The sequence below is a fragment of the Barbatula barbatula genome, assembly GCF_947034865.1.
Source record: "Barbatula barbatula genome assembly, chromosome: 6".
In the NCBI taxonomy this organism is placed as follows: Eukaryota; Metazoa; Chordata; class Actinopteri; order Cypriniformes; family Nemacheilidae; genus Barbatula; species Barbatula barbatula.
In genome coordinates, this window is record NC_136765.1 from 4,818,445 (window position 1) to 4,836,379 (window position 17,935).

Sequence of the window (17,935 nt, forward strand, 5' to 3'; positions counted from 1 at the left end):
TACAGGTAGTCGTCTAGCTTTTTTTAAATATTGTACTATTGCTCTTGTATAACATATCGCTTATTGCCTTCCTGAACTCTTAGTAAGTCACTTTGGATAAATGTGTCTGCTAAATGACTAAATGTAAATGTACTACATTTGAAGATTGATAACATACAGGTACATTTTTTAGATGTAATTTTGTGTCTAAACCAGTGGAAGTGAACCCATGACGCGTTTAATATGTATAGCCCATTTAACTGGTGCATGTGTGATCATAATTTTGTTCTGAACCACATAGGTGTTTTTAAAATACACTTCATTTGTATCCTAACATGGCTTGTTGGCAAGTTTTTTATAATTAGTATTTTTAATACCTGAACCGTATTAAAATACCCTTTCAAATGACTATATCTCGAAGCTATGTATCTCTTTTTAGTGATACCTACATAACTGAAGTCAGGTGTGGTGGTTTGAGAGATTTTAAATAGGAAAATATTGAGGTTTGTGAATCCACTGTTGAGCACCTTTTTGGGGGGAGGGTGTTGGGGGGGGTTGTCACAGATCTCATTTTAAGATGAAAATTGCAATGGTACAGAATGTTTCCAGGCTCCCTCTTTAACACCACACTGTCTTCTGCTCCCTTTCAATGTGCATTTGCATGCCAGGTCATAAGGTCTGATACTGGTGTTCATTACACAAGGGGGTGATTTGACTGCCACATAAACAAGGTAAATCCACACCCAGTAGCACCATCTTGCAGCTCTACTGACAGACAGGCAAGCCAGACAGCCAAAGGCACCATGGTGCCTATATTTTTGGGGAAGTTATGCCAGTTTCTTGGTAAAGCTCGGTTGCCTTCCCTTTTGTTTCTTGGAGTTGTTTATTTAGCATATGTCCTTATTGGAGGGCTTGTTTTTTGGAAACTGGAAGGTTGGTATGTGGTTCAACAGATTGAGATCCTCAAGGAGAAGAGAATGAAACTGCTCGAGAAATACTCTTGTTTGGGTCAGAACGGCCTTCGAGAGCTAGCAGAGGTATGACTGTATTGAGGCTTTTTATTACTGATACTGTAATTGAAGTAACATTTTTCACTAAAGGATTTGCTGTAACACCATTTTGTCTTGAATTTATAAGAATGACACGAACTTAAAATGCAAATACAATTAAGACGAGACTGTGACTGAAATGTTTAATTTTAAATGACACCTTACGTATTATAATAGTATCTTGGGAACCTTAGGTAATCAAATATTTCAGCAAGGTAGAAGCAGGACTTATTTCACTTATAAGAACAATTTAATGGAATAATGCTTTTCTCCATTATTCCAGACTTCCAAATGTTATCAATTGATCTTGTAGTGGACTTACACCCCCCCCCCCAAAATTGGCTAAATGAATTACAATTAAATTAATTGTAATTAAATAGAGATTTTTTAAATAGAGAGAAAATAAGTCATATGTGTGATTGGAGGTTGATTCAGTGATAATAAATCAGTGCAAAACTTACTATCCATTTTTTTAAATAATAATGCTTAGTTCTGTCATAGTTCTTTGCCAGTTTGACTCCACCATCACCTTGTGTTTACTATAGACTGCTTGTTATACAGTTTATTGTTCAATTTTCATAATTAGAAAGCTGTTGACTAAAATGCTTAAATTTAATTGATTTATTTTATTTTTAAAACAGAACAAAGGCATACTTATATCATAAACATACTAGGTCAAATATGAATATACTAATCATCTTATGTATCACAACTAAGTACTCGTTGCTTTTCACCACTGTGATTAAAGTTCACTAAAACAGCTTCCTTAAGTGGGTTGAGTCCGGACAGCAACAACATAACAGATGGCTTTTGGAAATTTACCAGCTCATCTGTGTTTGCAGCTACGGTGGTCACAACTATTGGTGAGACATGAACAGCTAAAGATTTTGATTTTGATGTCTCAGATTTGTCTAGTTCATTGTGTGGGATCTCTTCCATTTGGTAAAGATCTTTATCTTTTTGCAGGCTATGGGAATATAATTCCACTTACAGCAGCTGGTCAGATCTTTTGTGTGTTGTTTGCTATTTTTGGCATTCCCCTAAACATAGTTGTCTTAAACAAAGTTGGAAAGTACATGTTGGCTATTGAGAAAAGTATTTGCAACTTTCTGGAGAAAAAGATTGATAGAGGGGTGAGAATTGAGCTCATTATTTACCAATATTACCATTGTAACGGTGAGTTTTAAGTAAAAAACACTTTGAACTGTTATTAACAATAGATATAGAAATGAACATGCTGACCTCTTTGTTTATGCACATGTTACTGTGTGGCAATGACTTTGTTCTTTCCCACAGAAATGTGTGCGGATATCCTTCCACAGTATATTCTTTGTGATATCAGCATTCCTGTACTTTGTGGTGCCTATGCTACTATTTAAAGAGTACGAGGGATGGACTTATTCTGAAGCCATTTACTACTGCTTCATAACACTCAGCACCATTGGATTTGGGGATTATGTGCCAGGTAGGAGATCTTTCTTTTTTTGTTTAACAAAAATGTGCAAATAAAAATGTTAGTCTATGACTACTACACAACATATCTTATACATCGTCATATGAAATCTTTGTGTGAGATTAAACTAAAATTTAATTCAGCTTTCATTCAAAATCTCCCCATTACTCTAGCTTATTATATTATTACTTAATAAAAACGTTTTTTTAAGCATTTAATGATCTGTGACACATAGGTATTATGTGGCGTTGCCAATTTTGCAAAATAGAAAACATGTAGTCTTCCGTGGACTACGTTTTACTCTTTTTTTTTTTACGTATATGGTGTTTTCTGTGACATAAACAGCCCTGGTCATCATAAACTTTTACTGTATACAAAAAAATCAAGGTTTTGTTCAACATCCTTAGTTTGTGTTTCACAAAAAAGGTGAATCATTGTTTTATGTTTATTGTCTGTGCATATGTAAATGGGGCTATGTCATTGGTTTTATACAGTGTATACAGCATTGAAATTCTAGGTTATGTGCAGTACAGTTCAGAAAGTGATAACAACCAGGGTTGTGTGCCATTTGGCACTAAATAAAAATGGCTTTAATTGAATTTGAATTAAGTTAGAATTTTTATAATCAAGAGTCAAAAGTAACCATATATTTATTCCTGTTTTGTCACAAACCGTTTGTCATTAGACTTATTTGGTGAGTGACTGTGTGATGTTCTTGCAGTTCACTAAATCCTAGTCACATCTCTGCACATTTGTTTTCCGTAACAGATAACAACCCAGCAATAGACTACCCAGAGTGGTACGGTTGTCTCCTAGCAGCCTGGATATTCTTTGGCCTGGCGTGGCTTGCACTTCTGATCAATCACTGCATTGATTTATTAGAGAGTTTGAATGCTTATCAAGGAAGGCGTAAGAAAAAACAGAATGAACAGAATGAACAAACAGTGGAGGAGGTCAAAGGAGAGACAGAAAAAGAACCAAAGGTGCAAGAAACATGAGCATTGAGTTTCTGCATCTACTTTATGAACTCGGATCTACTCATCAGAATTCAATATGTGATACAATTTAATTTCTCCGTTTAAACTAATCTTTATTTCAAATGTTTCAGGCAGCCAAAGTGTATGTGTGTCTGACAATCAATGTTTGGCCAAAAATGTTTCGAACCTTTTTTATACTTGCTCGTTCACAGACATTTAACTGTCATCACACCACAAACCAAAACATTTCAATTTCTAAAGCACAAAATCAGTTGGTCCAACATATTTGCCTTTAGGTAAACTGTGGTCAGTAGAGGCATCTAAGAGCTCAACTCAAATCATCCAGCGGAAAAATAGGCGTTTATGTATTTTGTATATAATTATGCACATTTTTATTAATGTACATTTGAACACATAGTAGATGGTTCTTTAAATCTCTTTTATGTTATTAGTTTGACAAACCACTTTATATTCATTTTAAAAACGGTGTGCAAATGATACAATGGTTTTAAGCATCTAGCATTTTTAGTGGAAAATGTATGGCTAACCTTGTGTAACTACAAATTGTCTCTACAGACTATGTCAAAGACAAACAAAATACTACAGCTATTGTTATTTTATTTTTATGCTTGTGTAAGTCCATAATAAATTGGTAAATATTGACCATAATTATGTTTTGTAAATGCACTTGTCAAAACTGATCCTGGAACTTATTTGGTTAACTTCGAACAAAACAAAAACAACAGGGCCCAGAAAGTCCATCGATTATTTTCACATTATTTTGACAAAATTGTATTGATGCAATATTTAACATAACCACAAACAACATTTTTAAGCTTTTATTAATCAAGATTAACTTGTACAAAAATATTGATCATTGCTAATATATGTATGATACAAATGTTAATCATTGATTTATCATTGCTGTAATTTTGTGTAACCTATTGGATTAAAAAACGTAAAATGTATAAAACCTTATTATAAAGTATAACCATATTTATCCACCAGTTTATGTGCATACTTTTGACAAAACATTCTAGTGGATTTTTGTGTAGTGCCAAAAATCTTTGCATAATTAGACAGCGGTTTTCTCTTTAGGGAAACAGACTTCAATTGGTCCAAAATGCGGCTTCACGCTTGCTTACGGGCAGTAGGAAAAGGGACCACGTTACGCCTATTCTACGTTCACTGCACTGGTTACCGGTTCAATTTAAAATCTTGTTGGTCGTCTATAAAGCCCAAAACAATCTCGCTCCTCAATATCTATCAGAGCCATTTACTGAGCATAATCCAGGTAGATCGCTCGGACCACAGAACAGTCATCATTTACGGGTACCCAGATCTAGACTACGATGTAGGGGGGACAGAGCCCTGGTAGGAGCTGGCCCAAAGTTGTGGAACAAATTGCCTTTATCAAAACAGCGCCCACAGTGTCGGAGTTTAAAAGTCTTCTGAAAACCGCTCTGTTTTCTTGTGCGTTTCATGTCTTGTGAAGGTGTAATGTTAGTTTCTGTTAATGGACACAGGAAACTTTGTACAGCACTTTGGTCAACCAAGGTTGTTTTAAATGTGCTTTATAAATCGAATAAACTTGAAACTCTTATTTTGAGGTGTCCTTCTTACTAGCCAGGCCCGTATTCACAAAACATTTCTAAGGAACAGATAGGAATCTTAAGCCGAGAAAAAGGGGGTTTGACCTCATTGCTATGGATGTCAGCAAGCTTACTGACTACGACCACAGTGATTGGCTGATAGAGGACGGGTCTCTGTCAGTCATTTAATCATAGAAATATTATAGAATGAGGTCTCATTATGACATTTAAATTAAGATCTTAAAATAAAAATGTAGTCATATTTAAATTAAATATTTTAATATACAATTATTGCCATATTCAAATTAAGATAATAAAATATTGTAGCAACGAAAGAACATGGTCCATTTAAGCTATTCTCTGTGTTCATCTTGTTTCTTTTTCTATTGGCTGTGTAATGTGTCAGTCAGAGACGATGTGCGAGTTACGGAAATAGAGGAGTTTCTAGTTTAGTCTACAGGTTGTTTTCATGCTCATCGCACGGTCGGAAAAGCTGCCGCCCTGTGCCGGAGCGAGAAAACCGAACAGTGTGAGGTTTGACAAGTAAACGGGATATATCGTATACTGTACTGTTGGTGAGTGTACTGGTGTAACCAACCTGTTGAAGAAGAAAAGTGAATGTTCGGAAAGCGATTCCTTTGTCGTGGCTCGTTACTACCACGCATCCACACAGGCTAACGTTTAACGAGGCTAACTAACTACACACGCGAACACGACAACTGGTGTCAGAAGTGAAATTACAACTGCAATTGCCAACGAGGAAAGGGCCATCGGACGCCGGCGAGACAACAGCGGATGAACAGTAAGCTAATTTGTTAACAATCTTTGAGGACGAGAGGCAAGCGGGCTACGTCATTGCGCCGATGAGAACCGTGTGGACTCAACTGTAAGTGAATTGACGGCGATGAGAGACTCAATTACTCCTCAAGTACATTTGTAAAGTTGATCGAAATTTTCTTTTAATTATAATTAAGAGATGTCTCAAGAGGAATTGTGTCAGGGAGCCATGGCAGCAGCTTCTGATGTCAGCCAACCCCCAGACTGGTTGAAAGTAATGCTCGAACATCAAAATAAGTATAATGAGCAACTGCAAATGATGATGGCTCCAATATTGACTCATATTACGAGTTGTATTCAAGCCCCCCAAACGTCAATGTTCACTGCGCCAAAGAGTGACACACGTGAGAACTCCCAGGCAGTGGTCAGAGAAAGGAGACTGCCTTATACAGATTCACCTTTCCTTCAAGATAATACTGAAAGGGCACGCAATGTCACGGGTGGGCCGTTTGCTGCCGAGCTGGAGGTAATACAGCAGAGAGCACGTACTTCGGGTCCCTCCAGGGCTACCCTCTCCATGGAAGCTGGCGCAAGACAACGTAACACTGAGCGTGGTTTCCAGCCAGTGCCACAGACTTCTGGTGTCGATCAACGGTCTAGTACTCCTCACTACCAAGGCCAGCCGGTTGCTACGGAAGGTCCCAAGGCAAAGCTCGCTGTTTTTGATGGCAGCGGAGACTGGGAAGCATTTCTGGTACCATTTGAGAGACAGGCCAGAAAGCATAGTTGGAGTGGGGACTACAGAGTGGACTGTTTGTATTAATGCCTAAGGGGGCCAGCTATTAAGTATGTCTGTTCGCTTCCTGAACATATCCGTGAGGACTACACCCTTCTTAAAGAGCAGTTAACGCACCGCTTTGGTTTGCGCGACCCCCCAACCACAATCAGAAGGAAACTAGGAGAGCTCCGTCAGGTCAAGGAGCCGACAGCCGAGTTTGCAGAGGAGGTGCAACGCTTAGTCACTTTGGCCTACCCTGGCGTGGAGCTCGATCTGCATGAGCAACTTGCTACAGACTTCTTCCTCAAGGGTCTTCATAATCAGAAAGTCGCTTATGAGGTAATGAACAAAGATCCCCATTCATTAGTGGAGGCTCAAAGATTGGTGGAGGCCCATGAGCACAATTATCGAGCTACTGTGGGCCGCGATATTGATGTGAAGGGCAGAGCTAGACGTATTTCCTGGGCGGATGATGAGGAACAGTCCATTGATTCCCCGACAGCTTCACGCAGAGTTCAAAGTTTGAGCTACGCTACTGCAGACCAGGTGGCTGTTCTCTCACAGAAGACGGCGTCCCTAACAGAGCAAATGGAGAAGATGAGTAAGAGCTTCGTGTCTGCTGATCAAGGCAAGGCAAGTTTATTTGTATAGCACATTTCATACACAATGGCAATTCAAAGTGCTTTACATAGAAGAAATTAAAAATATCCATTTGATAAAACAGTTAAGAAATAAGAAAAATAAAAGATCAGTTTAACATCCTAATGCAAAAGATGGAGCGGCTACAATTGAAGCTGGATAACCTTGCAGCCAGGGAGCTGAGAAAGCCAGAGGAGGTAAATCAGGACAGGAGGCGAGGGCGGTCTCCGACACAAGATGGCAGGCTACGAGCAGGAACTAATTCGCCAAGCCCCAACCGCACTGGAGTAGGTTTGTGCTATAACTGTGGGGAAGAAGGGCATTTCCGCAGGGAGTGCGTCAGGCCATTAACCCCACCACGAAAGTCGAGGCAAAGTAGCAGTGATCAGAACCACAGTATCACTTCAAAAGGGCTAGAACGCTGGAGGAGCCAGTCCCCCACACCACAAGTGGGCCGTGCAAAAAGCAAAGGCCCAAGTTTGCTTATGGATGTGACCATAAACTGCATTCCAACACAAGCCGTTGTGGACACAGGAGCTGAAGCAACAGTTATCTCTGAGACGTTGTATCAACAGTTTCCTCTCAATATGGAGAGACATGACTGCAAAAAGTGGACTGAAAGTTACATTTCAAATTGGCACCTGCTGCACAGAGTGGGAAGTAATGGTTGCCCCGATTCGCGACCCTGTCCTTTTGGGGCTGGATTTTTTGCAAGCCGCAAATGTAACCATCCATACAAGTGGTAGAGTGTTCATTGAAGAAGAACTAATCCCTACTAGGATCGTTGGGGGTGATGGAGCAGATTATCACATCGCTCGAGTAGTCTTGGAGACGGAGACAATGTTACCGCCGGAAAGTGAATGTCTAGTCTGGGGTGAAGTGGACAACCCAAAGCCTGGTGTCTGCGCAGTTCTGGAGCCCTACCTGATCACGGAAACTGTGGCCCCAGGCAGTGTTGTCATCACCATGGAGCGCAGAGTGATTGTGAGGCTCTGCAATCTTTCCAGAAATAAAACAACCTTACCAAAGGGGGCCTGTCTCGGTCTCTTGGTAGAGACATATCCAGAGGAGGACCTAATGGAAAAAGATTGTGCCAACACCCAAGAACGTAGAGACGACACAAATCACTCGACTGACGACTGACAACAGCCACAGATCTACCCGAGCACCTGCAAGCCCTTTATGCCGCTGCAAGTGAAACAGTAAGTGATGCTCAGCAACAACGACTTATTGAAGTCTTGCTTTCATACAAATTTATCTTCGCTGCTTCCGATGTAGACCATGGCCTGTTAACAGCTGTCACACACAAGGTTAACACTGGGACTGCTGGGCCTGTACGCCAGCCAGTCAGACAGACTCCCCTTGGATTTCAAGAGGAAGAGGAGAGGCACCTTAATGCTATGCTGGAAGCGGGAGTCGTCACACCCTCTGCCTCAGAGTGGGCGTCAGCCGTGGTGTTAGTTCGCAAAAAGGACGGAGGTGTTCGCTGGTGTATCGACTATCGGCGCCTCAACAGCTTGACAGCCAAAGATGCTTATCCTCTCCCCAAAATTGAGGAATGCCTGGATGTCCTTGGGGGAGCTTGTGTCTTCTCTACATTAGACCTGCAGTCTGGCTACTGGCAAATCGCGGTGAATGAGATGGACCGAGCAAAGACCGCTTTCATAACTCGCTACGGCCTCTACGAGTATACCCGCATGCCCTTCGGACTGTGCAATGCCCCCAGCACTTTCCAGAGGGCGATGGAGCTTGTTCTTCGAGGACTCCAGTGGGAAACGCTCTTAATCTACTTGGATGACATCATCATCTTGGGAAAAGGGGTTGATGAAAGCCTTGATCGACTGGAAACTGTATTACAACGCCTTTTCAGCTATGGACTGAAGCTAAAGCCATCCAAATGTCACCTGCTTAAAGAGGAAGTCCTTTTCCTGGGCCATGTGGTTAGCGGCGAGGGTATACGGCCCAATCCATCTTTGATTAGTGATGTGAAAGCTTGGAACCCCCCCACAAGTGTACATGAACTGAAAGCTTTTCTTGGACTGTGTAACTACTATAGGAAGTTTCTGCCGGCATTCTCAGAGCTGGCCAGTCCTCTTAATGAACTCCTAAGGAAGGAAGCAACATTCTCGTGGACTGAGGAGCACCAGAATAACTTCTCAAGGTAAAGTTAACTTCTGCACCTGTGCTTGGATATCCTCTAGTGGAAGGAAAGTACATTTTGGACACTGATGCATCAAATCACAGTATCGGTGCAGTGTTGTCACAACTTCAGTGGGGAGAAGAGAGAGTCATCACTTATGCAAGCGCTCACCTTACACCAGCTCAGAGGAGATACTGCGTAACGAGACGAGAATTGCTAGCTGTTGTTTTCTACACCCGCCAATTTCGACACTACCTGCTTGGCAAGAATTTCCTTCTACGCACTGATCACAACAGCCTTACCTGGTTGTTCCGGTTCAAACATCCCGAGGGACAGCTTGCCCGCTGGTTGGAAGAGCTGTGTCAGTATGACTTCGACATCAAACGCAGAGCTGGAAAACTTCACTCAAATGCTGATGCGATGTCAAGACATGCTGGCGAGGCCCAAAATATGTGCAACTGCTATCAAGCAGGGAACAGTGTTGCAAATCTGCCATGTGGAGGCTGTAAACAATGCCAAAAGTTGCATGACCATTGGGAGAGGTTTGAAGAGGACGTTGATGATGTAGTGCCACTCGCAGTAAGGAGCATTGAGTATGTCACAAGGGAACAAGTTGTTGAAAACCCTGGCAAGGGTGAGGAAGAGAGGGCAGCTGCAGAGTTGTTGGGAGCACCACGGGTGAACTGGCTGGAAGTTTTCCCAAAAGAAAAGCTGGCACAAGAGCAGAGAGCTGATCCTGATTTAGGCATCCTGCATGAGTGGAAACAGGCAGGAACTCTTCCAACAAAGGATGACGTTGCATTGAGAAGTCCAGCAGTAAGGAAATTCTGGCTGTGTTGGCCACAAGTTGAACTTCATCAAGGAGTCCTCTATTATCGTTGGGAAAGGCCTGGAGGACTCCGTCCCTCTCTATTGTTGCTAGTACCAGCCTCGATGCAAAAAGAAGTGTTACTAGCCTGTCATAATCCACCCCAGTCTGGTCATTTTGGAGAAGGAAAGACTTAAGAGCGACTCCGTCAAAGTTTCCACTGGTATGGCATGGGTGGAGATGTACATTTGCACATACAGAGGTGCGGGCACTGCAATGCCAATAATTTAATCTAGGCCAAATTAAGGAATGTAATGAATTGTATGATTTGCCCCTCGGTGATAAGAGACACCAGAGCTTCAACTAGGCGTGGGCCGAATACTAGGTTTAAAAGAGTTACGGTTTCAAAACCACTAAAATATTCTGTGATGCCACTTCTAAGGTATGAACTGTGTTTTCAGAAAAATAAATGATCAAATCATGTAATTCTATGTTTGATGTTTAGGTCTAATATATGACAAAATACTTTTTTTGAAAGAATTTTGTAATTTTAAGGCTTTATTTTTTACCTGACACACATGTTGGTTCAAAATGAAATGTATTGTGTCCAGTTGAAAATATGTTTTTGATTACGCAGACATTTGGAAATAACACATTTTAGTGTTGTAATAGCAATACCGTAACAACTAAAACCGTGGCATTTTTGATTAAGGTTATTATACCGCCAAAATATCATAACGGCCCATGCCAGCAAAGCTTAATTTATTAAGTGATGTAAATGTTAATTTTTATGGCCTATTTTGATTTAGTTTTAGTAATCCCCGTGATTTTGTCATGATTCTCGTGGTGAGACACGGAGAGAGGACCCAGGTGCAGACAGCGGGTAAGGGGTTAACAAATAATAAAACAAAGACCCACGAGGGGGTAACAGAACAAAACATGGATACAATAACATGACTAAAACTAACTACACAAAGACTTAACAAACTCAAAACAAGAACTACAAATACACTGAACTAGACACATGGACTCACCACACAACCACAGTGAACCAGCACAAGACAGAAGACACAAGGGCATTAAATAAGGGAGCAAATCAAGAGGGAAACAGGTGAAGGGCATTAATCAATAACGAGGGTAACGAGAGGATGGGAACAAAGACGAGACAGTAGAGAGAGTATGGAAGGCCATAAGAACAATAATTGCCTCTCTCCACACAAAACATGAGGTTCTGTCATGATCTTGCCACTACACTAAGAGAAACATGATGCAGCAGAATCATGACAGAAGCCTCTCCTTAAGGAGCAGCAACCTGATGCTCCTCAAGGCACAAACAAGACAAGACAGACAATGACAATGGCAAAACCAAATCAACATTATAAAACAAATCAAAACAAGCAAGCACAAGAGTCCAAGGTAAGGGGCACACAAGAGTCCAAAGGGAAGTCCAAACATGGGCAGACACGGACTGGGTAGCTCCGGCAGACACAAACTGGATAGCACCGGCAGACACAAACTGGATAAGCCGGCAGACACAAACTGGATAGCCGGCAGACACAGACATGATGCACTGGGCTGGAATGGCCGCATGCACCGGGCGGAAATGCCTGGCTCCGCCGGGCAGGAATGCCCAGCTCCACCAGGCGGAAATGCCCGGCTGCACCGACCTGGAATGCCTGGCTGGGGATTGTTGCGGGCAACAGGATTCCGGCAGCTTCAACCCTGGAGGGAAGACAGGCAGTCTCGACCCTGGAAGGCAAGCCGACGGCCTCGGCCCTGAGCAGGAATCCGGCAGTCTCAACCCTGGAAGGGAGTCCGGCGTTCTTGGCCCTGGAAGGGAGTCCGGCGGCCTCTAACACTGGAGGGGAACCCGGCAGCCTCTACTGCTGCCACAACGATCCCTCTGTCTGCTGTGTCCGATTATGGCTGGCTCATTCTGTCATGATTCTCGTGGTGAGACACGGAGAGAGGACCCAGGTGCAGACAGCGGGTAAGGGGTTAACAAATAATTTAATAAATAATAAAACAAAGACCCACGAGGGGGTAACAGAACAAAACATGGATACAATAACATGACTAAAACTAACTACACAAAGACTTAACATAAACTCAAAACAAGAACTACAAATACACTGAACTAGACTTGACAAGACACATGGACTCACCACACAACCACAATTAACCAGCACAAGACAGAAGACACAAGGGCATTAAATAAGGGAGCAAATCAAGAGGGAAACAGGTGAAGGGCATTAATCAATAACGAGGGTAACGAGAGGATGGGAACAAAGACGAGACAGTAGAGAGAGTATGGAAGGCCATAAGAACAATAATTGCCTCTCTCCACACAAAACATGAGGTTCTGTCATGATCCTGCCACTACACTAAGAGAAACATGACATGATGCAGCAGAATCATGACAGATTTAAAAAAAACATTTGGTTGACTAAATCTACATTACATTTAGTTTACTTAAATCGAAATGGTTTAAATCATTTACTTGGTGTAATTAAACATTTTGACATACTTTACTTTACCTTAGAATGAAAACTAAACCAGGTCATTACCATTATTTTTCAGAAAAGTTCAGCAAGATATGCATTGTTGGAGCAGAGAATATTAGACCTTGAGCGACATGTCCCAGTTCATTCAATCTCATTTGATTTTGATGATTTGTTCAATAAATGGGCGTGTTCAATAAGTACATTCAAAGAAACACTATGACAGGGCTATGCTCAAGCGTTATTGGCTCATGCATGTCTCGTTGAAGAACAAAGCTGCACTATTTGCTTGAGACTGAATGAGAAATACATTTCCTTTATGGGGCAGTCGTGGCCTATTGGTTAGAGAGTCGGACTCGTGACCAGAAAGTTGCCAGTTCGATTCTCAGGGCTGGCAGGTACCGACTGAGGTGCCCTTGAGCAAGGCACCTTACCCCTACTTGCTCCCCGGGTGCTGCAGTGATAGCTGCCCACTGCTCTGGGTGTACCTGTGTTCACTACTCTCTGGATGGGTTAAATGCAGAGGTCACATTTCAGGTATGGTTCACCATAACTGACAAACAGTTCACTTTCACATTTCTTCAATTATTCAAACATGTTACATACTTGCTTTGATCTTTAGCATGTCATTCAATCTTTTAATGTACAATTCGACTTACTTCACCACTTCGCGAATCGGTACAGGAAAGCGCTGGTTTCTTTTTGCTTAACTGTTCCTTTCACGTTATGCAGCAGCCTGCATTAGCGGATAAATTAACATTGGCATATTCAATGTTCGCGAATCACGTGTGCTGGCCTTTCTAATGTGTTTCAGGGTGACTCAACTGCAGTCGCGCTTAAAGCTTGTGGCGTTTTACAGGCGATTGTGAAAGAGAATTTGTGAACTGCGTGGAGACACAGAATACATATGTCAGTGCTTCCTCTTCACCCAGAGACTTCTCTACCGCATATATGAGTAAGTAGCACGTACATGCGTCAAAGATGATGTCCCCCAGGTCTGACAAGAATATTTCCGTCTCATTTTTAAAAGTATAAGAAAATGTCAGTAAATTTTTAATTGATATTAATAATTTTCGCTATCATGCATTCATTTTTATTTAGTTATCGTCTCGTTTTCGTCAGTGAAAACATACATTTTCGTTATAGATTTCGTCAACGAAATTAACACTTTACATTGTAAACTATTTAAAGTTAATCATCCATTTTCATATCTGCTCCACTTAAATGGTCTGGACAGGAGATACTAAAGTAAGACATGTCTACATTTTATTCCCATATTCGTCGTGACAACGTAACGTTGGACCTTGTTGGGACATGGTGATTACCTGCTGAAGACATACCTGGGACGTACCATATTCGCCGTAGCGACGCACCAAAAAACGTTTCTGGGATGTGATGAGCATGATCTAATGACCAAACAGTCACATTGTTAAAATCGTTTTTTTAATTTAATTTAAACAATTATCCCTCACATTGCGGATTAAATTAATTTGTGATTCAATCTGTGCGTTAAAGATTCAATTTTATGCACAATTTGTAATTCTCTCATAAATATAGCACAGTATAACGATTATAAAACTCAGCACAGCACTGTACATCACAATCAGATAATATTTTTATACTATAGTACATGACATAGAAAATCTAAGATTTTTGAAAATCAAAGATGAATAAACATTATGTTTAAATTTAACATTATTGTCTTACCACATAAAAGTATTAGCAGGTTGTACGTTTTTAAAAACAACAATTAAAAGCTTCTTTCGTCACATTTTATTGAAAGATTATTTAATTTTAAAAGGTAAAATAATAAAGTTAATCATAAAATTTGTTTTGAAGGCTGAATTGCGATGGGTGAGATTGGAAATTTAATTGTATCGCTGTAAAATTATAATATATTATACGTAATCTGTGCTTTCACGCCATCTTGAGGCTCATTAAAAGCGTACACATGCGCAGACAACCCCTCAAGTTTAGTAACATTTCCTTAAAATGAACTAATTCTGGAACATAGCCTGCTCTTCAGAGAGTAAGTTGCTATGGTTACTTGCATACCCTGAAAGCTGTTTCCGTTTTTAGAACCGAATGTTGAGGTTATCAGCCAATTTACCCTTACACTTATGTCACATAACCAGCTTTCTGAAATACCCCCTTGATCTGTATATTAAATTCCAACTTTTTTGGGGGTTGTCTGCTGAATATGACCCTAATATTTTTTAAGCGAATTTTGGTGTTAATTTAGAGCCCCGAGATCGATTTCAATCCTTTAAGCAGGCTTCCAAAAATGCTGCCTCTGCACTTAAACATTTCCGTCACAAATACTAAAAACAAACTACCCAAATACTACTTTATCATATCAAGCACTAGCTGTAATGTGTATTGTATGTCATCTTCCTGTAGATGAGACTATCCATCATCTGCTGTGAGCGGAGTCAGTGAACAGAACACAGACTGTGAGCGGGAAATGGAAAACTTTGAACGGAATCCACGGATTTCTAGCTAAGTCCATTCCACTACACTCATACAGCCTATAGTGTGGTTCGCTGTTGCGTCCGTGCTGTGCTTGTGTGAGTCATTTACACAGATGTCTGGCGAAGCTTATCAAAATAAACGGAGAACAGAGAAGTTGCACAGACGCGCATAAGTGCACAACTGTAATATGATTGTGTGTGCAAACAAAGCTTTTGCTTTTGTGGATGCAGAATATTTTATGTCATTTCACAGACTTCATCCATCAGTTTTTTCCGCACTGTTTTAGACAAGAAACTAATGGGATTTGGTTGACCAATGATATCAGCTAAGGGCCGGGGCCAACCTTAGGAGTCCTTGATTCTTTTTGGAATCGATTCCCTACTGACCTCGAGCTGGGCTTCCATCAAAAGCAACTCCCGCCTTCCTTCATTTCAATGCACTGTTAAAAAAAACCTGTCAAATTTACGGTAAAATACCGGCAGCTGTGGTTGCCAGGAATATACCGTGAAAAAAATGTGGAATCTGTAAAAGACAATACGGTATACTGGTTTTGTAACCCTAAATTTTACAGTAGACAACGTATTGTTTTTACCAAAATCATGGTAGAAAAAAACAAATATATTTGTCAATTATACAGTAATTTTATGTAAAAAATGCAACTTTCCATAACTTTTAACGGATATTTGCAGTAAAAAAAAAGTCCTAATATAATAACATTTACAGTAATTTGTTGTTAATTTAACAGTAATATGATAGACCCTATTATGGTAAATAACTGTAAAAATAACAGAAATATGTTAAACCTTATTAAAACCTTTGACAGTAAAAAACACAGTGAGATTGTATAACAAATTACAGGATTTTATTTTGACGAGATACATTTTACGGTAAATTCCTGGCAACCACAGTTACAAAAAACCTGTCAAATTTACGGTAAAATACCGGCAGCTGTGGTTGCCAGGAATATACCGTGAAAAAAATGTGGAATCTGTAAAAGACAATACGGTATACTGGTTTTGTAACCCTAAATCTTACAGTAGACAACGTATTGTTTTTACCAAAATCATGGTAGAAAAAAACAAATATATTTGTCAATTATACGGTAATTTTATGTAAAAAATGCAACTTTCCATAAGTTTTTACGGATATTTGCAGTAAAAAAAAAGTCCTAATATAATAACATTTACAGTAATTTGTTGTTAATTTAACAGTAATATGATAGACCCTATTATGGTAAATAACTGTAAAAATAACAGAAATATGTTAAACCTTATTAAAACCTTTGACAGTAAAAAACACAGTGAGATTGTATAACAAATTACAGGATTTTATTTTGACGATATACATTTTACGGTAAATTCCTGGCAACCACAGCTGCCGGTATTTTACCGCTAAAAATACACTACAATATCAGTTTACCGTACATTTTACATTTGCAACCGCTAAATATAGAAAAATCTAAAGATGCTCATATATAACTAAGGTAGTGAATATTACTGATAAACAATGAGAAAATGTGACATACCATTTGAAAACAGACATATCATTTTCTCTATTCCTACCAAACAGCATAGATCTTGAGAATACAGCATGTGTCCATATACAAGGCTGGTAATCCATGGAGGAATTAATAAACATGAAACAAAAAATGACCTGCCCCTGACCGATCAACAGTAATTAGTCACTGGGTCCTGCGTTGGTGAAGGAAAGCACTCAGTGGAGTTTCTAATGCGCATGGTGTCGAAGAAACAAGCTCTGCAGGAGTACTTCAATGTCCATCAGGAGTTCTCTTTGGACTGGCAGGATCCCCTCTGCAGCAAAAAATGGACAAAGTTTCAAAAGTTTGATCAGTGCTTGAACAAAATGCACAGAAATGAAATGTGCTGTCAATAACAGATGTAATGATAAATTATTTCTTAGGTGTAAAGTATGCAGTTCTTAAATCTACTTATGTAAAATACATTGACAACGCAGCCCTAATCACAATCATAATTTGTTGGAAAATATTGTATTTAAATTTCCTATTGACTTATCATAGAACTTGAAGTTAATGACTGAATGCATGGTAATGACACCTATCATTCAATCTACATTTTATAGCGTCAGTTTCCTTCATCGTATGAAACTGCTCACCTGGACATGAACCTGAGCTCGGCTACTTAAAATTAGTGTCTCCTGTCCATCTTTCTTTTGCAAAACTTGAATAATACCACTGCTTACCTCTTATTGAATCTTTGGGTGCAGACTTAATTGAAGAGCCTCGTATAAACAGGGTGTGATGTTTAGGGAAACCAAAGAATACAGGCGCCATCATTTCTTCCAGAAGACTCACAGGGGGGCAACGAAGCTTTCATTGTGGACTGGCTAGATCCCTTCTGCATTTAGAAAGAAAACAAAAAGGGCATACACCATAAATAATAATAACTGACAAAAATAATGAGACAAGAAATTAACTTAACAAGAAAATAAGTGCAAAACAAGTTTCCCTGTGTTGCAGTGTAGCTGAATGTTTTTTAACAATTTGATTTACGCTAAAACACATACCAAATATTTCCAGCCAAGGTTTGATTCAATCTTCAGCATGCTTTTCCTGCCATTGTCTTGAAACGGTTTCACCTGTCACTCTCATTTGATGCCGTTTACAAAAACAAAACAGCAATATTGTAAAGGGACAAAGGAAAATGAATTCATGAAAAAAAAAAATATATATATCTAAAACTTGAAATCTCACCATTTCCTGAGAGTCACATGTCCTTTGAGTATCCTTATG

The 17,935-nt window shown here is 39.9% G+C and overlaps 1 protein-coding gene across 1 annotated transcript; it reads left to right on the plus strand.

The window, feature by feature from the left end:
* Nucleotides 1-782: 782 nt before the first annotated feature.
* LOC306895162 (potassium channel subfamily K member 16-like) lies at nt 783-5,060 on the plus strand (the record flags this gene model as incomplete). The annotated part of the gene is made up of 5 exons (XM_079458188.1): nt 783-1,016; nt 1,777-1,891; nt 1,995-2,161; nt 2,325-2,493; nt 3,250-5,060. 5 exons carry the CDS (start codon nt 783-785, stop codon nt 3,477-3,479), a joined length of 915 nt encoding a protein of 304 aa, XP_079314314.1. The 3' UTR covers nt 3,480-5,060.
* Nucleotides 5,061-17,935: the final 12,875 nt, after the last annotated feature.